This window comes from Bos taurus, chromosome 26 (assembly GCF_002263795.3).
Source record: "Bos taurus isolate L1 Dominette 01449 registration number 42190680 breed Hereford chromosome 26, ARS-UCD2.0, whole genome shotgun sequence".
Taxonomy (NCBI): domain Eukaryota; kingdom Metazoa; phylum Chordata; class Mammalia; order Artiodactyla; family Bovidae; genus Bos; species Bos taurus.
Genome location: NC_037353.1, coordinates 39,242,879 through 39,264,494, shown reverse-complemented (window position 1 = coordinate 39,264,494; position 21,616 = coordinate 39,242,879). Strand labels below are relative to the sequence as shown.

General features: G+C 39.7%; 1 protein-coding gene and 2 non-coding genes across 3 annotated transcripts in view; all 3 read left to right on the top strand.

The window, feature by feature from the left end:
- The window catches only part of EIF3A (eukaryotic translation initiation factor 3 subunit A), a 31,097-nt gene extending 9,968 nt beyond the window's left edge, over positions 1 to 21,129 (top strand). The window contains exons 7-22 of the mRNA NM_001206314.1: positions 1,281 to 1,452; positions 4,596 to 4,700; positions 5,286 to 5,384; positions 6,614 to 6,730; positions 6,985 to 7,170; positions 7,774 to 8,121; positions 8,563 to 8,667; positions 8,747 to 8,860; positions 10,199 to 10,321; positions 10,829 to 10,982; positions 11,549 to 11,733; positions 14,582 to 14,670; positions 15,189 to 15,934; positions 18,503 to 18,728; positions 19,410 to 19,591; positions 20,324 to 21,129. Of these exons, the coding sequence (NP_001193243.1) occupies positions 1,281 to 1,452; positions 4,596 to 4,700; positions 5,286 to 5,384; positions 6,614 to 6,730; positions 6,985 to 7,170; positions 7,774 to 8,121; positions 8,563 to 8,667; positions 8,747 to 8,860; positions 10,199 to 10,321; positions 10,829 to 10,982; positions 11,549 to 11,733; positions 14,582 to 14,670; positions 15,189 to 15,934; positions 18,503 to 18,728; positions 19,410 to 19,591; positions 20,324 to 20,553 (3,181 nt within the window). The 3' untranslated portion in view covers positions 20,554 to 21,129. The remainder of the gene's footprint in view (positions 1 to 1,280; positions 1,453 to 4,595; positions 4,701 to 5,285; positions 5,385 to 6,613; positions 6,731 to 6,984; positions 7,171 to 7,773; positions 8,122 to 8,562; positions 8,668 to 8,746; positions 8,861 to 10,198; positions 10,322 to 10,828; positions 10,983 to 11,548; positions 11,734 to 14,581; positions 14,671 to 15,188; positions 15,935 to 18,502; positions 18,729 to 19,409; positions 19,592 to 20,323) is intronic.
- LOC112444560 (small nucleolar RNA SNORA19) lies at positions 5,021 to 5,150 on the top strand. The gene has a single exon (XR_003032912.1). It is a non-coding gene; the product is annotated as a small nucleolar RNA SNORA19 (small nucleolar RNA).
- Positions 6,167 to 6,296, top strand: LOC112444559 (small nucleolar RNA SNORA19). Its single transcript, XR_003032911.1, has one exon. It is a non-coding gene; the product is annotated as a small nucleolar RNA SNORA19 (small nucleolar RNA).
- Positions 21,130 to 21,616: the final 487 nt, after the last annotated feature.

Here is a 21,616-nt window from a genome sequence, read left to right as displayed (position 1 = left end):
ATTAACTCTGTAAATAATTGGCATGTGTATTTTTATGTAGATAGACTATAACCTAACAATCTAAAGACTTTTATTTTTTTAGCATTACATATATAGTTTCAGTCATGTTTGGTTTTTATTATACATTTTAGTTGGGTTTAGGCAGCTCACATGCCGTTTCTTACTGGCAGACCATGTTATTTCGGTCTCTAATAGAAGTACATACACCAAATTGTTTTTCTTAGCTTGTAAGCAGTGCATGAAACCAACTGAGTTTTTTCTAGTGTATATGGCAACCCACTCCAGTCTTCCTGCCTGGAGAATCTTAGACCGAGGAGCCTGGTGGACTGCAGTCCATGAGGGTTGCAAAGAGTTGGGACACGACTGAGCAACTAAAACTTGGCACTTCCGTGTATATATATGTATATTTTGCCACACAGAGCATCACGTGGGATCTTAGTTCCTCAAGTAGGGATTGAACCTGTGCCTCCTACATTGGGAGCTCAGAGTTTTAACCACTGGGCCACCAGGAAAGTCCCTTAAAAAACTATTGAGGACTGTTCATTATGTCATTCACTATCTGTTATATATGTAATCGTTGTTTGTTGGAATAAGGGAAAAAACTTGATTTTCTTTATTTCTATAGTCTTCTGTTAGAAAAGACTGTAAGAGTGCTGTCATAATCATCAGGCTGTTTGGCTATATGTGCATTATTTTCCTTAACCCTCCCAACACCTTGTAACTTAGAAAATCAAGTATCTTGCCTAGGGTTCCAGTTGGAAATGGTGAAGCTGAGATTCCAACTCTTGACTCGTGGGCTCCAGAGCCCGCAGTCCCTGGTGTCCTCTGGTGCTCCAAATTCACCCCGAGTTTTGTGTTTTAAGGAAGCTAACGTTTAACTTTTGCCCTCAACTCCCATAAATATGTTTTTGTGATCCTTGTAACTTTTCCCTCTTAAGTGTTAGTTTTTTCTTAGTTTTAAAGTCTTCCCTAATAGTTTTTATAAGGAAGTAGGGGTACATGCAGGTGTGTCTGTGTTGCATTCAACACAGTCTTTCTCTTTAGCTAGAAAACACTGACAGTAGTAAGTGGGTGGGTGAAGTTCTGTTTCTCCAAGGGTTCATTTTAGGATAATCCATTTCTTTTTTAATTAATCCCATGCTTTGATAAACACTTAGGAGGCCAGTTCATAGTGGTGGTATACATATTCTATCACTGGCATATTGTACTAGATAATTAGAGAAGTATCTTTCTGCTTATCAACATTTGCAAATTTAACAGATTGTAACTTTGTTCTCCAGAATGTCTACTAGAGTCCTTTTGGCCACTCTTTCCATCCCTATTACCCCTGAGCGTACTGATATTGCTCGACTTCTGGATATGGACGGCATTATAGTTGAGAAACAGCGTCGCCTTGCAACCCTGCTAGGCCTGCAAGCCCCACCAACGCGAATTGGCCTTATTAACGATATGGTTGGTATAAGTTTTAGCACTCTTTAACAGCTTTGAACAGAACCCTCTATGATCAGGTTTTATAATTTATGATTAAATGCTGAGAATTCTGATGCATTGCCAGGGGATTCTGATGCATGGACAAGTTTGAGAAACATTGGTGTAAGTCAGCCCTGTGTTGAGGTGAGATGTTTTGTCTTGAATGAGCTGGAGTTAAATTGGATGCAGCAGACAAGACTCAGATTAGCTTTGAGGAATAGCATGGGCCCCTTGATAAGGGAAGTATGATGGGCAAGAACAATCATGGCTTATTTCAGGGGTACACTGGACTGTCTAATTCAGTGGGAATTTATCATGTTAGTGTCTGTTACCTGCCAGGCAAGTGATAGTTAAATGGAATTTGTAGTCCAGAGGAGTTTGATTCACAGTAGTTTTGACTTAGTGTTTTCTGTGGTACACCTCTAGCAAATTACTTCAGGATAAGAGAAAAAAGAGAGACAGATGCTAGAGAATATAGGCCTTATTCCTTCACTGGCAGGGTCAATCAGTTTGGATAAAAGTTAATATACTTTGTATATGGCGATAGTTTTCTCTTGTAACAGTTCTCTGTTATAGTAGCAAGACAAGTTCCCTTTGTGGTAAATTTTTCAAAAGAACTAACAACCTATGAAATGATATTTCTTTCTGAATGCCTTCATGTTTTATTGTGCTGCCATTTATAAAAACCGGCTTTGTGTGTTGGCATGTTTTTATGGGACTGAATTAGGATTGCTGCTGCTGCTAAGTCGCTTCAGTCATGTACTACTCTGTGCGACCCCATAGACTGCAGCCCACCAGACTCCCCCTCCCTGAGATTCTCCAGGCAAGAACACTGGAGTGGGTTGCCATTTCCTTCTCCAGTGCATGAAAGTGAAGTCACTCAGTCGTGTCCGACTCTTGGCGACCCCATGGACTGCAGCCCACTAGGTTCCTCTGTCCATGGGATTTTCCAGGCAAGAGTACTGGAGTGGGTTGCCATTGCCATCTCCTGAATTAGGATTAAACGTAATTAAATAAGAGCATTGTATTTAGGAAGAGGTCTTAACTAGCAAATAAGTATTAAAAAAAATTGTTTTAAATACTGCAAAGTGTGCCTGATGGAAGTATTATCCATATCTGTTGAGCTCATGTAGCATACCTTGATGTTAAAGGTGATCAGTTATGATACTGATGTAGGAATCTGTTGGTGGGGTCAGGATCAGTAGGCAGGACATTCACGTTTGGGTCCTCATTGGACCCATAAATAAATGCCTATAAGAAGGCTTCTAGTTGGTGTCAGATGAATGGCTTAACTAGATGTCAGGAGGCCTTTTATAAATCTTGAGTTCACTCTATGTACAAGGTCGAGACCTGAGTATTAGGTTTATGTAGCTAAATTCATAATCACCTAGAGAATGATTCTAGTATCTCAGGAACAGACTCAAAAAGTTCCTAAGAGATTGTTAAGCTTGGGAAGCAAGTATACTTCAGTAGATGATGATAGCCTGTCTCAGTACATTCCTTATTTGGAGGGGGTGCTCAATGGAAAATCCAGAACATTGATTTATTTAAAATACAAGTACAGTTGATTCATAATGTGTTCATTTGCTGTACAGCAAAGTGATTTAATTTTATATACATTCTTTTTTATATTCTCCATTGTGGCTTATCTTGGGATACTGAATATAGTTGTGCTATTCAGTAGGAAATCTTGTTTGTCTATTCTGTGTGTAACAGTTTGCGTCACTAAACCCCAGCATCCCAGTCCATTCCCCTGCAAGCACAAGTCTGTTCTATCTGTGGGTCTGTTTCTGTCTCATAGTTTAGGTTTCACATGAAAGTGATTGTATGGTGTTTCTCTCTCTGACTTCACTTGGTGTGGTAATCACTAGTTGTATCTGTGTTGCAGCAAATGGTATTACTCCATTCTTCTTTATGACTCAATAGTGCTCCGCTGTGTGTGTTCTTCATCAGCTCATCTGTTGATGGACGTTTCGGTGTCTCCATGCCCTGGCTGTTGAGAAGGGTGCTGCTGTTCACAGTAGTAGGGGTGCATGGATCTTTTTTGAATTATTTTTTCTGGGTCTATGCCCAGGAGAAGGATGGCTGGATCATGTGATAATTCTAATTTTAGTTTTCTGAGGAACTTCCATACTGTTTTTGTCAGTGGCTGCCCTGATTCCCATTCCCATCAGCAGTGTGAGAGGGTTCCCTTTTCTCCATACCATGTCCAGGATTTGTTATTTATAGATTTCTTTTGTTAATGGCCATAGAATAGGTGGCCGTTTGTGTTGATGAGTTTTTATCATTTCTTGAGTTCTTATCATTTCTTTATCATTTCTTGATGAGTTTTTATCATTTCTTGATATAGGGACTGATGTCCCATAACCTGAGGGCAGGTTACACAAGCTACAGCTTTATTGTGCAAGGAAGTTCTATTCACATATCAACTTAAAATATGATTAAACTGTAACATACATTTTTAAAGTACATGTCCTAAGTATAATTGCGTAAATTCTCAAAAAGATTTTTCTATTCACCACTTTTTCCTATTTCCTCCAAGAGTAGCCACAGTCCTGATTTATAACACCACAGATTAATTTTGCCTGTTTGTGTATTTTATAGGAAATTTAAATCTCACATAAATATGTCCTCATTGGTGCGATATATTCATGTATTGAATATAGTTGTTATTTTTTTGACTGTTTCTGTATATTATGTGAATCAGGGCCTGTTTTGTCCTGAGTTTTTTCTTTTGAGTTTGTGGCTTTCTGAGCAGTGTTGCTGTAATAAGTTTTCTCTGATACAGCCATTTGTAAACTGGTATTTACTTTTTATTGATAATAAACTGATCTGTGTTGGCCACATGAATTGTCTTTGTACATATTTTGATTGTATTGATGAGTTTTTATTTCCTTTGTAAATTCCTGTGGGGTTTCACTGTAGAGAGCTGCATAATTTGGGGCAAAAGACTCCACATAGTGGTCCTGGATTTCTCTTTGGTAAATTTAGAGGTGGTTGAGCTAGATAAATACCAGTCATTTCCCAGATCTCCAGTCTGATATTTTTATTTAATTTATAATCAATTCAGAATCCCAGTTACAAAATACCTTCAGCAGTTAATCCTTTTGTTTTGCTTACTGTAGGTCAGATTCAATGTGCTACAATATGTTGTCCCAGAAGTAAAAGACCTTTACAATTGGCTGGAAGTCGAATTTAACCCACTAAAACTCTGTGAGAGAGTCACAAAGGTAAGCTTTGGTGATGTTATCATGTAGCCATCCCTGTTACGGTTTTACGTTGTATTTTCTTTTTTATTGGAATGTAATTGCTTTACATTGTGTCCGTTTTTCTGATGTACAGTGAAGTAAATCGGCCATATGCATGCATATGTCTTCTTCTGTTTTGGACTTCCTTCCACCCTGCTCATCACAGAGCACCTGCTGAGCTTTATGTGTCGCGGCTTCCCTCTAGCTGTTTTCCACCCGGCAGTGTGTACTTGTCAGTCACAACCTCCCAGTTAGTCCCGTATTTGTTAACAGAGGAGTGTTATCCTATGTGTTCGAATTCGGTGCACATTTCATTGTCTTTTTTCTTTGTGTCAAGAGAAAAGATATTTCTGATGTGCTAAATAAACCTTCGGAGGTAAATTAGCAGCATGACTTAATTTAGCCATTGCTGTCAGTCACCTTCACACAAGAGTAAGTAGCTTCCTGTTATATTTTGTATTTCTTTGCATTGTGTGGTGATTTTGTCTGTGAAGAAAATGAAAAAGTATCACAAGTGTTTTAGTATTTATTGTAGAGAAAATATAACTCTTTTAATGGATTTTATAGGTTCTCAATTGGGTTAGGGAGCAACCTGAAAAGGAACCAGAGTTACAACAGTATGTTCCACAACTGCAGAACAACACCATACTCCGGCTTCTCCAGCAGGTAAAGATGGAAAAATGGATGTTTCATGGAACAGCTGGGAATGTTCCATTGATTGTTCTGATCACAAAACTAAAAAATTTAGAAATAGCCGAGAAAAAAGCTTCCTCAAATTCTAACCCTCACCAAAATTATTTTATGTGTTTGATTTGAAAACTAGTTATTTTACAGAATTCATAGCTGCTTTTGTCTCTTTTTGTTATTAAAGAGTTAGCCATGTACATCTTATTCCTTTTAATACCTACGTAGTTTTTCATTGTCTAAAAGTACCATGGTTTGTTTATTCAGACTATTGGTGGAAATTTTTTAGTTTTTTTGGCCATAATAAGTTGAAATAGTGAACTTCTTTACAAGTATCTTTGCATACTTCTGTCACTTTTGTAGCTAAGAAGTGGAGTTAGTCATAGTCTACACATTTAAAACTTTTTTTAACAGATCCTCAGAGATTGAATTCATGGACCCTCCCACCAGTAATGAAGAAAGCTTTTTTTCCTGCTAACACTAGTATTGTCAGTCTTTTAGTTTTTTTTGGCAACCCTGTGGTATGTGGGATCTCAGTTTCCCAACCAGGGATGGGTCCCGTACCCCTCGCATTGGACGCGTGGATTCTTAACCACTTGACTGCTAGGGAAGTCCCAGTATTGTCAGTCTTTTAACTATTGCAGTTGAGCTTTATACTTAAGTTTGAATATTATGGTTTACAGTATGATTTAAATGATCCTGTTGTGTCTTCCATTGTTTCATTGGTGGTGGAGAGCGTTGACTATATGTTAACTTCCATATTTGTGCACATGTCATTGACCTGCTTTCTCTCTTGTATGTGAGCAGTGTTATTTCTTCTGTGCTATACAAATAATTGAAGGCTAATTAGCAGTATAACTAAATAGTAATACTGCCAGTCTCCTTCAGACAAACAGTTTTATTAACTGTTCAGATAAATTAGGTAAGTAGCAGGTCTCTATCTACAAATATGTGACCATTTAGGGTTTTTTGTTTTTACGGAACTAGGATTTGAAAGGATTATGTGATGGTTTGAAATATGGCATAATCTTTTCATTAGCCTTGGATTTTAACTCTGGCTCCAGCAGTGCATGTTTACATACTCTGAGCTTCAGTTTCTTTTCTTTGAAAAATAGGCTAACTTTCTAACTTTCTACTGTTCCACGAGACTCCACGTAACAATGGCTGAGTAAATGATAGCTATTATTACTAACCTTGTGTTTCTTATGCAGGTGGCACAAATTTATCAGAGCATTGAGTTTTCTCGTTTGACTTCTCTGGTTCCTTTTGTTGATGCTTTCCAACTGGAACGGGCCATAGTAGATGCAGCTCGGCACTGCGACCTGCAGGTAGGTGCTTCCAGGGGACACTGAGGTGGTGGAAGGCCTAAGGACTAAAACACATACTCTTTGTTCTCTGCTTTTGGTAGAGTGGCACTGTTTTAAAGCTTTACTGAATTGAGGTTTCTAGCTTTGATATTTGACATTCTTCAGTGGATTTTTTTTTCTTAAAGTTGAAATTTTAATCAAAGTTACTCATTTGTATCAAGACTTTATATTTGCATGTAGATTTAACTATTGATAATACTCTTCAATTTTCATAGGTTCGTATTGACCACACTTCTCGGACCCTTAGTTTTGGATCTGATTTGAATTATGCTACTCGAGAAGATGCTCCAATTGGTCCTCATCTGCAAAGCATGCCTTCAGAACAGATAAGAAATCAGCTGACCGCCATGTCCTCAGTACTTGCGAAAGCACTTGAAGTCATTAAGCCAGCTCATATCCTGGTATGCATCTGTGGGAGAAATGGATGATGGAATTATGAGGGGCCCTTTAGGTCTTTGACAAAAAGGTTTGAAATGATATCTCAGAGAAGGGATTTATTATATATTTCCTCTTGAGTTGTGTTTGATACTTTTGATATTTTGTTAAATATCTTTGTCAGATAACACAGATCATTGAGCTGCCTTCTGTGGGTCAGAATAACAGGTTAAGGTGATCATAGGAGTACTGTGATGAATGATAACAAACCACAGCTGATGACCCTCCACATAGGGAGGACTGTGATCATGCCTTGCCTTTCTGTTTAAGTTGTTTGTGAACTCTGTTAGTATTTTCTCCTTGGCTTGAACACTATAGTACACGTGGTTCAGATAAAAGTTGGCCTAACAGATAAAGGTTCTTCAGCTATGTCATTGCTGTTAAAGACTTTGAATAGTTGTAGCATCATAGTATTTGGTGCTAGAAACCAGTAGTTGAATAACGTTATCCTCTCTTTTTAAATGCAAATACATGTTAGGATAATACATTAGGAGTATGTAGCAATATTTTTGGTATTGGATACTGTGCTATGTCACTTAAAAATATTTTTAATGCATTTGTTCTTGAAGCAAGAGAAAGAAGAACAGCATCAGTTGGCTGTTACTGCATACCTTAAAAATTCACGGAAAGAGCACCAGCGTATCTTGGCTCGCCGTCAAACAATTGAGGAAAGAAAAGAGCGGCTTGAGAGTCTGAATATTCAGCGTGAGAAAGAAGAACTGGAGCAGAGGGAAGCTGAACTCCAGAAAGTGCGGAAGGCTGAGGAAGAGAGGCTGAGACAGGAGGCAAAGGAGAGAGAGAAGGAGCGGATCTTACAGGAACATGAACAAATCAAGAAGAAAACTGTTCGTGAGCGTTTGGAGCAAATCAAGAAGACAGAACTGGGTGCCAAAGCATTCAAAGATATTGACATTGAAGTATGTAGCGTATTAATAAATTAAAATTCCAGTTTTATTCAGGTCTCTTAGAAGCACAATTCTTCACCATTTATTGGTTTACTTTAGGTTATTTGGTTTTTTTGCTCAGTTTGATTACAGCTATTAATAGTTCATTAGTCTATGAAATAAGCATTTGTTTTGGTGACTCCACGGTTTTTAGTCACTGTTGAAATGGAGTTTGGATACAATAGAATACAGGAATAAGAAGTAGGTGTTATGATTACATTGTTTTTCCTCACAATCAAATAAGCCTTTTTAAAACATTTTTCTGTTGCCTGAATTTACCCATTGTAAGCATTTGCCCTTTTGAAATAAAGTAATTTAGGATCCATTTCTAGAAAGAAATGGTGCTCCATATTGACTGGTATGCACTTCTTTTATACTCTTATTAATTGTGGTACATTTCTGTTACTTTTTCAGGACCTTGAAGAATTGGATCCTGATTTCATCATGGCTAAACAGGTTGAACAACTGGAGAAAGAAAAGAAGGAACTTCAGGAACGCCTAAAGAATCAAGAAAAGAAGGTAAATGAAAGAACTGGTGAACTTTAACATGCCAAGTTAAAAGATTTTTTTTAACAACATTTGTTTTCATGATACTCAGATTGACTACTTTGAAAGAGCTAAGCGTTTGGAAGAAATCCCCTTGATAAAGAGTGCTTACGAAGAACAGAGAATTAAAGACATGGATCTGTGGGAACAACAAGAAGAAGAAAGAGTAAGGCTTTAATTTAATTGTAATATTTTTAGACTGTAAGCAAGTATAATAAAGCCGGTAATGGGAAAAGGGTTTCAAATTGATTTTTGTATTATTTCACCAGAAATTGTGCTTTAGTGGCTGTATACAAACAGGTCAGTAGACATTTACAAAACAGAGATTAAAAAATGAAACTTGTAAAGTACAAAGGATAGCTGAACTTTCTTTTTTTTTTTTGAAAACTGCTTTATGGAGATAATAATTCACAGATTTAAAGTGTGCAATCGACATTTTTAGTATACGGAATTGGGCAACAATCTGATTTTAGAACATACCCCAAAGGAAACTTCATACCATTAGCAGTCGCTCCATTTTCTCTCCACTCCTTCAGCAGCCACTTAGCTCCTTTCTGTCTCTAGGCTTGCCTGCCTTGGGTATTTCTTACAGGTGGAATCATATAGTCTGTGTGTGTGAGACTGACAGCTCCTTCAGGAGTTTTATTTGTTTATATGTACTTAACAGTACAAAAGCAACATTTGCAAATGCTTATAGTGGCCAAATTTGTAGTAAAAATGAGTGACCTCATTTTGGTTAAAAAAGTAACCACAGGCAGGAGACAACGTATATCGGTGCTGGCTGCCTCCTCTTGCTTTCATTGGATTGTTGTCATTCTGGGCCTAGTGTTAACCATCTTTTCCAGTTTTCTTAGAAGTTGGAATTTGTGTGATAATTCTTTTAACACGAAACTAGAGAAAGCTTGAGAGGATTTGCTGCTTTTTTTTAAGTTAATTTATTGAAACAAAATTAAAAAAATTTTTTTTTGCTTGTGCCTCATGGCATTTGGGATTTTAGTTCCCTGGTCAGGGATCAAACCCATACTCCCTGGAGGGGCCAGAGAAATCCCTCCAGTTGCTTTTAAAGAAGAAAATACAGTAAATAATAAAGCCATGAAGTATTTGTTGTTTTATCACACACAATTTAGTTCTTCCTCCATAAATTTTGTGGTTGTCTTTGTTCAGTCTCTTAAGTCCTGTCCAACTCTTTGTGACTCCATGAACTGCAGCCCTCCAGGCTTCTCTGTCCTTCATTATCTCCAGGAGTTTGCTCAAACTCGTGTCCATTGAGTTAGTGATGCTATGGTGCTGTGGGGTTAAAGCTGTTTCTTACAGATGCCCCACGTCTTTTTTATTCATCTTCTGTTCCTCATTGTCATCCTAGGGATCTGTTGGTATGGCAGGGGCAGAATGGAGGGGGCAGAGGAAATACTTATACTTCAAGAATATCTGTCAGAAATTTGGGATAAATTCATAATCAGATGATTAGCACTTTGAAATTTAACTTTGTATCATGTGTTTGCAGATTACTACGATGCAGCTAGAACGGGAAAAGGCTCTAGAACATAAGAACCGGATGTCACGAATGCTTGAAGACAGAGATTTGTTTGTAATGCGGCTCAAGGCAGCACGACAGTCTGTTTATGAGGTGAACTTCTTGGGTTCAGGGAAACCTTTATTCGTGAGCTTTTGCCTTAAGGATTCTTCAGTGTGGTGGTACATTCTCTGTCTTGAGCAAACATAATCATCATTCAAATAATATTTTAATAGAGATGTCTTGAAATTATTTCCTAGACTTAAGTAGCCATCACTATAAAAGGATTTTTTCTGAAGGTGAAAATAGACTGCATTAAACTTGCCTTTGATACAAACTTTTGTTCTTTGATTCAGAAAGAGAAAAAAAACTAGATCGAAAAGTCCTGCTCTTAGACTCTGATTTAATCATTTATATAAATCCACTATGTATAGATAATACTGTCAATTCAAAGTTTTAACCATTTGACAATGCAAAAACTTATTATTTGGAAATTTGATTTTTAGGTTTGTAGGTTGCTTTTTATGGTTCCACCAGACTTAATCATGCTTTTGTAACTTATTGCCATTTTGTAGCCCTTGATAATTTGATTCCTTTCTTTTGGTGATCATTCAATTACAGGAAAAACTGAAACAGTTTGAAGAGCGATTAGCAGAAGAACGTCATAATCGCTTGGAAGAACGTAAAAGGCAGCGTAAAGAAGAACGAAGGATAACCTACTATAGAGAAAAAGAAGAGGAAGAGCAGAGGAGGGCAGAAGAAAAGATGCTAAAAGGTGACTATTTAGACCGAGACTGGGGCTGTGCGGCAAGGTGGATAATAGGTCTTCTCTCTACAGCCTTACTTAGGAAACGGGAAAGTGGCGCCAAGGCGATTAGCTGCTTCACTGCAGCCAACGAGTTCTCAGGTGCTGACAACCTGACTTGGTTCTCTGCAGTGTGTTACCTGTGAGGCTGTTAATGTCCTCTGCCAGCCTATTTCAACGATTTTGGTGTTCTTTCACAAACTTTGCCCTCGTATTTTTTGTCATTGTAGTCTGTATAGTATTAACATTTATTGAGCAAAACGTGCCACGTGAAGTTTCTCAAATGATCCTTTTTGTGGCATCGCAGATGCTCAGGTGTTGGGGTGGGATTCTAATATCTTGTGTTGAGTAGGATAATACTTGTTTCCTTGAATATTTTCTGATAATCAAGTTTAGCTGATTGTAAACTATTTTAAACTTTTTAAAAAGAGTTTTTTTCTACATTATGCTGCCTCTAATACCCGAAAAGTAGACGTATAGCACTGGTGGGAACGTGTGGGTGGGAGGCACATTTTATAACCTCATGTGTCGTGCAGAGCGAGAAGAGCGAGAGCGGGCTGAGCGTGCGAAGCGTGAGGAGGAGCTTCGGGAATATCAGGAGCGGGTCAAGAAGTTAGAAGAAGTTGAAAGGAAAAAACGTCAGAGGGAGTTGGAAATTGAAGAAAGGGAGCGTCGTAGAGAGGAGGAGAGGAGACTTGGTGATGACTCACTTTCTAGAAAGGTAAGTACGAACGTCAGTGTTACCTGATGTGTAGTTAACAGCCAGGTCTCTGCATATCAGAGCTGTCTTCGTGTGTCAGTGTCTGGGCATGGTGTTTTGAATCACATCGTTCAGATTTAAGTCTGATACTGCTTTATCTTTCCAAAGACGGAGGGTTCCTAAGGAGGATGGGGAGGGGATTAGACTTGTCTTAGCAAGCTGGGATTTTATAGGCTTTAGAGTACTTGTCAGGAAGAACTAATCCCATGAAATGAAGTATTTGAGGAAAAGTAACACAGTCACATGGAAGAGGAATATGTTTGGTTCCTTGAAAGGAGTTGCTATGATGTAAGGTCCTCAAAGATGAATTTGGGGGACCAGCTAGTATTCAACATTCCTTGTTAGAAATGCAGTCTCAGGCTCAGAGCCAAATCTTTTGAACCAGAATTTGCATTTTAACAAGATTACCAGGTGCTTCAAATGCTGGTCTAAGTGTTTATTTTTAATTTCCATTCGTGTCCAAAGCGACCAGTGCTTCTGACTTTATCTTGTATAAAAAGGGTATCTGATAGCTTCTGGCAGTAGCTTTGTTACCTCCTTAAATCACATTGTTTCATATCCATCCCTCCTTTGTGTCCCTGTGCTCCTGCCTTAATTCAGCTGGTTTCTTTTGCCTGTATTACTTACAGGTCTTATCCCTGGTTGTCATCTTTCCCCCCAGCCTCAGACCTTCATCTATACTGTGGCTTGCTTGGTTTTTCATAACACATACTTGATTGTCACCTCTGCTTTCGGTTTCAGACCTTCCTTTGGGTCGTACTCATTGCTTGGAGCCCAACTAAATCAAACACAGCCTAGCAGTCAAGGCCTTTTATGTTTACTGTCGTTTTGTTAGCTTCATCAGTTGCTGTTTCCTTAGTCACTTCTGCTCTAGCTATTCTGAGCTTGTGTTAGCTTTTACTGTGTCTGTGACATCTGCCTCCATGCTCTTTGTTTTTCCTGCAGTGTGTCTGTGCTGTCCTTTAAATGAAATACTGCTATTTTTTAAGGTTAGCGGAAAGTGGCTGGAGGGTTTATTGCCTGCCATGGCTCTGAGCCTTTATCTGTGCCACACCTGTATCAGTGCTTCCCTTTATTGGAGGGTCTGCTCCTAGTTATGTAGCCTTCAGTTTGTTTTATAATATATGAATGGATTTTTAGTTTTGTTAGTCTTGGTAATTATTATTAGTGTTCTTTTTCTATTGGGCACTTGTGTGTGTGTGATTTGCTTGTGTGTGTGTAATTTGCTACATCCTGTTAATTCAGTTCTTCTGAAGCAGATGAGGTAGACCACCCATGGCTATGGATTTCAAAGGTTTTTATCCGCTTCTGCAGTTCTGTGTTCATCCTTTGTTGTTGTTGTTTCTGTTTGTTAGCTCCCCCTTCCCTTTCAGTTGGAGGGTGTTCAGTTCTTTCTGTTCATGTTTAACATGGTAGCTAACTGTGGTGACTGACTACTTGCTATGATGTAAGGGTCCTCAAAGATGAATTTGGGGGACCAGCCAGTATTCAACATCCCTTGTTAGAAATGCAGTCTCAGGCTTTATTCCTGATATTTGTTTGGCATTCATGCTTTGCTCTGCTCTTTGACCATCCATTCTTTTCAAAGTCTACACTTACAGTCTGTAGATTTTGAGAACTCTTCCCTTTCTTTAGAACAAACAAAATGTGCAAAACAAACAAAACAAGCACTGCTGTGCTGGTCGCATCTGACTCTTCGTGACCCCACAGATTGCAGCCCGCCAGGCCCCTCTGTCCATGGGGATTCCAGGCAAGAATACTAGAGTGGGTTGCCGTGCCCTCCTCCATGCTCTCCCAACCCAGGGGTCGAACCCAGGTCTCCTGAATGGCAGGTGGAGTCTTACTGACTGAGCCACCGGAGAAGCCCGAACACCGTAAGGCTTAAGGCCTCTGTGTCTCCTGCAGTAGCACCTGTGTTGGTCGTGCAGTTGTGTCCAACTCTGCAGCCCCGGGGACTGTGTGGCTGGCCAGGCTCCTCTGTCCATGGACTTCTCCAAGCGTGAATATTGGAGTGAGGAGCCATTCCCTTCTCCAGGGGATCTTCCCAACCCAGGGGCCGAACCCTGGTCTCCTGAATTGCAGGCAGATTCTTTACTGTCTGAACCACATCTGTTTAAAAGCTTTACTTAAATTTATTGCCTCCAATGCATTTAAACAATGTTTTCTATTTAGAAATCACTTAGCAGTTTCACAACTGCATTGGCAAGGTGATTTAGTTTAAAATATGTTTACACTGTATCATTTCCCCTTTGCGTGTAAGTTTTTTGTTTGTATATTCTATATTTTTGTATATGCCTCACAAGAAGTTTTGTTTTTCTCTCACAGTTGCATAATGGTTCATTGGTTTAGCCAGTTCAAAATCATCCTCCTTCAGAAGTTGAGAGACCTGTCTGTGCTTACTGTCCTAGTACTTAGCGGGAAGAGAGAGGGTTCTTGACAATAGTCTTGATCTTTTTAGTTCAGTAGATATTCTGCTGTATTCCTAGGAAGCTCTGAGAAAAGAAGTTCTAATGTTTCACCAAGTCTTTGTTTAGCTGCCTAAGCTTAGGTCTTTACTGTTCACCCTTTCGGCACGTGTGCCCATCAGTCAGGATTCAGCTTACGTAGAGCATATTGAATTGTCTTAACTCAGGAAGATTTTTTCTCCTTTTCTCTTCTTCTGGCCTTTCAAAATCCTATTCTTTATCTCTTTTAATGTTTCAGTTATTTTTTTCATCTCTTTGTGCTATAGCAACTAGCTCTTTGAGGTTCCCGTTCAGTTTCTATCAGCGGTGTTGCTAATGTAGTGACTCTCACTTGCTCAATGTAGGACTCTCGTTGGGGAGATAGAGATACAGAAGGCACTTGGAGAAAAGGACCCGAAACAGATTCTGAGTGGAGAAGAGGCCCTCCAGAGAAGTAAGTAGAATTAAGGAGAAGAGACTAATCATAGGTCCTGTTAGTATCTTATTTTGGGGAAAAGGGAGTCATGAAGAATTGTATGTGTATCTATTACTGAAATGTTTGTCATGGTTTACTTCAGTGCTGCTGTAATTACTGACATAGATATCTTGAAAATATGTGCTTTAGGTTTTTCTTTTTTAATTTCCTAAACTAATGGTATTTGAGGTTAGAGTATAGTGAATGGTTTCATAGTATTTTTCTTGTCGTTTTGAAAGCTGGTAGTAATAGATTTAGAAATTGCTAAGGCATTCCTCAGAAAATGAAGATACCTTTTAGAGGCAGTTGTCTGCTTACTGGTTTATTTGTTGACATAAAATTTTGGATTTTGTGTTTTTTTTTTTTTTAATTGGAACATACTCTTGTGGGACTAAGATTAGTGAATTTACACTTTGGAAGTGAGTAAAATCATTGCCAAAGAGATGACGTACTTTGTTAAGTGTACTCTTAAAGGTGTTTGACTTGTTACTCTGTAGGGAGTGGAGACGTGGAGAAGGGCGGGACGAAGAGAGACCTCACAGAAGAGACGATGACCGACCGAGGCGCCTGGGGGATGATGAAGAGAGAGAGTCCTCTGTTAGACCAGATGATGATCGCATTCCCCGACGTGGCATGGATGACGACAGAGGCCCACGACGTGGTCCTGATGAAGATCGGTTCTCTCGAAGGGGGGCGGACGATGACCGGCCTTCTTGGCGTAGCACAGATGATGACCGGCCTCCCAGACGAATTGGCGATGAAGACAGGGGTAGCTGGCGTCACGCGGATGACGACAGACCACCTAGACGGGGACTGGACGAGGACAGAGGAAGCTGGCGCACGGCTGATGAGGACAGAGGACCCAGACGCGGGCTGGATGAGGACCGGGGGCCGCGCCGAGGAGGTGCGGAAGATGAGCGTTCGTCCTGGCGGAATGCTGACGACGATCGTCCCAGGAGGGGCATGGATGATGACCGGGGTCCCAGGCGGGGCTTGGATGATGACCGGGGTCCCAGGCGGGGCTTGGATGATGATCGAGGACCTTGGCGGAATACCGACGATGATAGATTTTCCAGGCGTGGTGCAGATGATGACAGATTTTCCAGGCGCGGTGCAGATGATGACAGGGGGCCTTGGAGAAACATGGATGACGATCGGATCTCAAGACGGGCTGATGATGATCGGATTCCCAGAAGGGGTGATGATTCACGACCTGGTCCCTGGAGACCATTTGTCAAACCAGGTAAAATTGTGGTAATTGGATGCTTTATATATATTTACAAATGCTACCTGAAGTTTTATACCAGCTAATCCCCACTATTCTATGAAGGGTAGCAGGTTATTTCAAAGAAAAACACAGGTCTCAAAGGACAACTTACATTTTGATTGTTAAGTAAGACGTGTTCCTGCTATTTCAGGGCTTTGAGGTTCTTCTTTCTGTGCTCGTCCCTAAGTATCAGTGTTCTTCAGGATCCTTCCTGGACTGGACTACTTGTAGAAGTAATGAAAAATAAAAATATACTTACTAATCATTTGTCTGTACTCTTGTCAACCATGGCATTATGTTCATGAGAGGAGCCCATTTCCTTTCTCGGTCTTGGGCCTGTTCATCCTTTCATACTTTTTTTAAAAATTTATTCAGCTGTGCTGGGAGAAGGCAATGGCACCCCACTCCATTACTCTTGCCTGGAAAATCCCATGGATGGCGGAGCCTGGTAGGCTGCAGTCCATGGTGTCACTAAGAGTCGGACACGACTGAGCGACTTCACTTTCACTTTTCACTTTCATGCATTGGAGAAGGAAATGGCAACCCACTCCAGTGTTCTTGCCTGGAGAATCCCAGGGATGGGGGAGCCTGGTGGGCTTCCGTCTATGGGGTCGCGCAGAGTCGCACACGACTGAAGCAACTTAGCAACAGCAGCAGCAGTAGCTGGGACTTAGCTGCCGAGCGCAGGATCTTATTTTGTGGCATGTGAGTTCTAGTTCCCTGACCAAGGATCGAACCCAGGCTTCCATTGGGAGAGTGGAATTTTTATAGCTGCTGGACTACCAAGGAACTATCCCCGCTTCATAATTTTTATTATTCTCAAGTAACTGTGTACAGGTCTATGCCTTCATTACTGTCTTGCCCAGATGACTTTTCCCCATACCTTCAGACCTGAGTTTCCAACTTTTGTGTAGCACCTGGTCACTGACACTTCAGACTCAACCTATGAAAACAGAATTCCTCCCTGCCCACACCTCCATCCCTCCCCAGGGGAAAAAAACCAAACCCACACACGTTTTCTCTTTAGGGGCATCACTGTCCATCTAATTGTATAAAATGGGAGTTCTCCTTTACTCTGCTCTTTCATCCTCCTCGTATCTTTTCAATAACTGATGTCTTTTCAGTAATTTGTTTTAAAAGCAGTTTGAGCACCTGCCTGCCCCTTAGCCTGAGTGGTTTCTGTTGCATACTTGTGTTTCTTCTCACTTGATTCCATTGTGAAATTTTGTGACTTTTGGGTAAGCTTAACTTTGCTGTGCTTTTTGTAACATGGGGATAATAGCATAGTAGATTCTCATTAATTCATGATAATTACATTTTTATAAAGTCAGTGAATACTGAACCATTGCTACTAAGGGAAATACTAGGTTAGGTTCCTGTTTTTTCCTGAACTCTCTAGTCAGTTTTTTCCAGCCAATCAACACATAACCTTGTTTTAATTTTCTGTTTAAAGATACCTTATTTAATGTGTATTATTGATTCATTAGCATTTAACTCCCTGGCCAACAGCACTGTCACTCATTCCTGAAAGAAGCTTATCTAACACCTGTATTTTCTCCCTAAGTCACATCCATTGCCTTTTTGTGTTTGGGAGAATGCTGGGGGTAACTGAAATCACTAAAAAGAAGCACAACAAAAGTGGAAATGTGGCACTAAATAGGCCACTCAGAGGCTGCTTGTTTAAAGTAGGAGAGCTGCAGCCAGAAGACAGCATTGCCTGTTTAGCTCAGCTGAGAGCAGGCCCATCAGGTGGCTCAAATGTCACCACTGGGTACCTGCCTGGAGTGACTGGTGAAAGTGCTGGAGTGCTAATTTTGGAATTACAGATTTTTAGCAAGTAGCAAATTAACAGGTATGGAATAATCTGCGTATCTCAGAGCTGTGGCTACAATTGAAAGAGCTAATAATAGACGGTTTAGACTAGTGCTGTGGCCCACCGGAATATAAATGGTAGTGATGATAATTGTTGGCCTTGCAGCTATGAGATTTTCATCGAAATAATCTGCTTCCTCTCATTTCCTTTTCTGTGTGCGCCTGTGCATTTGTGTGCATACATTTTTCCTAGATTTGGACATCCCATGGCTAAGTGAGATACTGAGAGGGCCAAAGGCTTTGTCCTTGTTCATGAACTATGGTGGTAAAAGGAAAGAGTCTTTTTTGTTAGAAAGGTTTTGAAAATGTTGAAAGATACACATGAACTCATAATTGGGGCTCTGTCTCTCAGATCTAGATCCTACCCCTCACCCTTGAAGTTCTCTGCTTAAATGAGTTGTCTTCACTGTCAGAACAGGTTTACAGATTTTTATACCTGAAATCTTTACATATGGAACATAAAGTTCCTATGTGTTATATGTTAGAAAAACAATAATAGGTAGTCAAAATAGGAGCTGGTTCTGTGAAATGAGGTAAATGCATTTAGTTTTTTTTAATTATGTTAGAGTGTCTTAATTAGCCATTATAGTGGTGATGGATTAACATCAAGATTTGTTGTTGCCAGTCTGTTTCTTGAGTGGAAATTTTCTTTTTTTTTTTTTTAAAACCTAGGTGGATGGAGAGAGAAAGAAAAAGCCAGAGAAGAGAGTTGGGGTCCACCTCGAGACTCGAGACCATCAGAAGACCGTGAATGGGAGAGGGAAAAAGAGAGAGACCGAGATAATCAAGATCGAGACGAGAACGACAGGGACCCAGAGAGAGAGAGAGACAGAGAGAGGGAGAGAGAGAGAGACAGAGAGAGAGATGGTGATCGAGACGACCGCTTCAGACGGCCAAGGTTTGATACTCTGGTTAAGACTGTGGTCTTACGGTTAAAATTCCTTTAATGTTGTCCTATGCATTCCCAGCCATTTTTGAAAAACATGCTCCCCCCTTTCATATATTTATCTAGTAGCATCATAGATTTTAAAAAATTTAGAGGTCGTCTAATTGAACCAGATTCCTCTTTTCAAAGAGGGGACAGGCAGGCAGGCTGGTGCTGTCTGTAGGCGGTGTGGCTCTGTGGTGGTGGAACCAGTCCAGGTTCTTCCCTGTCCATTACTTTTCCCCTGTGGTTGAGGTCCGTTATTGCTTTTAAATTATTAAAAAACCCCTTTGCTTTTACTAGTTTTAAGAGTTCTGTCTTCATCTGGTCAAAGTGGCTTTGTACTAATCTAATCTAGATCAGCACAATTCAGTACAGTTTCCTGCAAGGATGAAAGTGTCCTGTAGATGTAATGTCCACACAGTAACCAGCTGTCACGTTTGACTGTTGAGTGTTTGGAAGGGGTAATAACTGTTCTTTTGGACAATGCAGAGCCAGATGTTCTCATTTGACTTCATGCCTGAAGCATCAGTTTGAGGTCAACTCACGACTTTAAAGTTTATTCCTGTTATTTGCTGATCTGGGTATTATATATCCACTTAAATTTACCCATGTTGTCTAACAATAGAACTTGTCATTTAAATTGGCTTGCAGGGATGAAGGTGGCTGGAGAAGAGGACCAGCTGAGGAGTCTTCAAGCTGGAGAGATGCAAGTCGTCGTGACGATAGGGACCGCGATGACCGGCGTCGTGAGAGAGATGATCGCCGTGATCTAAGGGACAGACGGGATGACAGGGACCGAAGAGGACCGCCTCTCAGATCAGAGCGTGAGGAAGGTAGAGATGTGTTTTCTGTGTGACCGCTGAACACCGGGGAGCCACAGTTGATGAGGGGATTTACTGTCTCTTTAACTTGTGTGAACACCAAAAATAAGATGGCCAAGTAGATCATTTATTCCATTTAAAGTTCATGGTCTTCACAAAGTTACTGGAGAAGGAAATGGCAACTCATTCCAGTGCTCCTGCCTGGGAAATTCCATGGACTGAGGAGCCTGGTAGGCTACCGTCCCTGGGGTTGCAAAGAGTCGGACAGGACTGAGCAACTTCAGTTTCACTTGCATTTTGTTTAAAATGACCATGGCACTTTTGCCTCAAAAGCTTTTACTATTTATTTGGTTTTACATCGAGGGTATTTTCTTCTTTTATAGTATAATGAAATATATTTCACTTATTTGCTGTTAAGTCTTCAACGGGAGCCAAAAATCCTGTAAAAAATTTTTATCCAGCCAGATTTTTGTCACCTTATCCTAAATTTTTTAAAAATTAGGACACTTCCCAAGCCAGTGATTTCTTGCTTGCAAGTTGGTATTTTTGTCTATTTTAAAGGTTTTTCAGAAATTGTATCAAAATGATTAAAATGTATTTAGCTTTTTTAAAATGAAGATTCTCGATCATCTTCAGTACTGGATTTCTGAGTAATTTGAGGCATTCCTTTGCTTCAGTTCTATTTAGTCTGAGCTGATAGAATACAGTACAAATTTATTCTCTCTCCTTTTCTTTTAATTAAAGTAAGTTCTTGGAGACGTACTGATGACAGGAAAGATGACAGGGCAGAAGAGCGGGATACTCCTCGTCGTGTTCCTCCCGCAGCTCTTTCAAGAGATCGAGATCGAGACCGAGACCGAGAAAGGGAAGGTGAGAAAGAGAAGACCTCCTGGAGAGCTGAGAAAGATAGGGAATCTCTTCGTCGTACTAAAAATGAGACTGATGAAGATGGATGGACCACAGTACGACGTTAAGTCTCAAGATAGTGGATTCAAACTCATGTCTTTACATGGGTTTGATCACATTCAAGGATTATTATATTTGTGCTTCAACCAATCTAAATTGGATTCTTTAATGTCTCACCATAACACAAAAAGCATGAACTTGTATTAATCCTATATAATAGATTGATCAGGCACCGCATCCACAGACGGTTGGAAAACCACGCCATGTTTTTGAATTTAAGGTGTTGCATTATTTCGTCAATCATTTGTTTACAAAAAAGAAAAACTAAAAATAAATTTAAAATGAGAATTCTTCAGGTATTGAGTAACACCTATATCTTGGTATAGAACTGATCTTTTTTCTTTTGATTTTGAAATATCTGGTATTAATTTGGAATGAAGTAAGGTTCTGTTATAGAGAATGTATCTGAAGTCTCTAAAACAGGGAGCTGAAACAGTTCTCACACCATTGAGACATACCTCTAGGTACTTTGAGGTATTTACTAAATTCAGAAGGTTTTTAGGTTTACTGTAAGTGCAGTAAACATTAGACACATTGGATACAGTGGAGTTTTTGGTAGATTTTACTTGAAAGAAGGTGAGTATAAGCCAACTTGTGGTCATTATTATAATGACGAGAATACTGCTGGAGTGTGAATCCAAAACAGATATAGCTTTTAAATTTTAAAGCATTTGGTAAACTGTGGCTGAGTTGTTTCTGTTGCCAATAGCAAACTGCTTTTCCATTTATGGAGAATTCATGCCTTTCAAGCATTTTAAATATGACAATATTTATAAATGTGTGGTTTGGAGGAATTCTTTAAATTCTTTTTCCTAATTTCCTTTCTCTTCAGAATAGATTCTTTCAATAAGTAATTTGTAGTAATGACTGTGTTGACTTCAATTTTGGAGTGTAGTAGCTATGTTAAAGATTAACTCTTTGGTCTTATTGAAGCCAACACAGAACTTGCTGCTGTGTTTTTTCTTCAATGATAAATAAAACACTTACAGAATTTGTTTTAGTGTTGATTTGTGGTTAGAGTTAGTGTTTCATATATAATGTTTACCTTACATATTCCTTGAGTTTATTTCA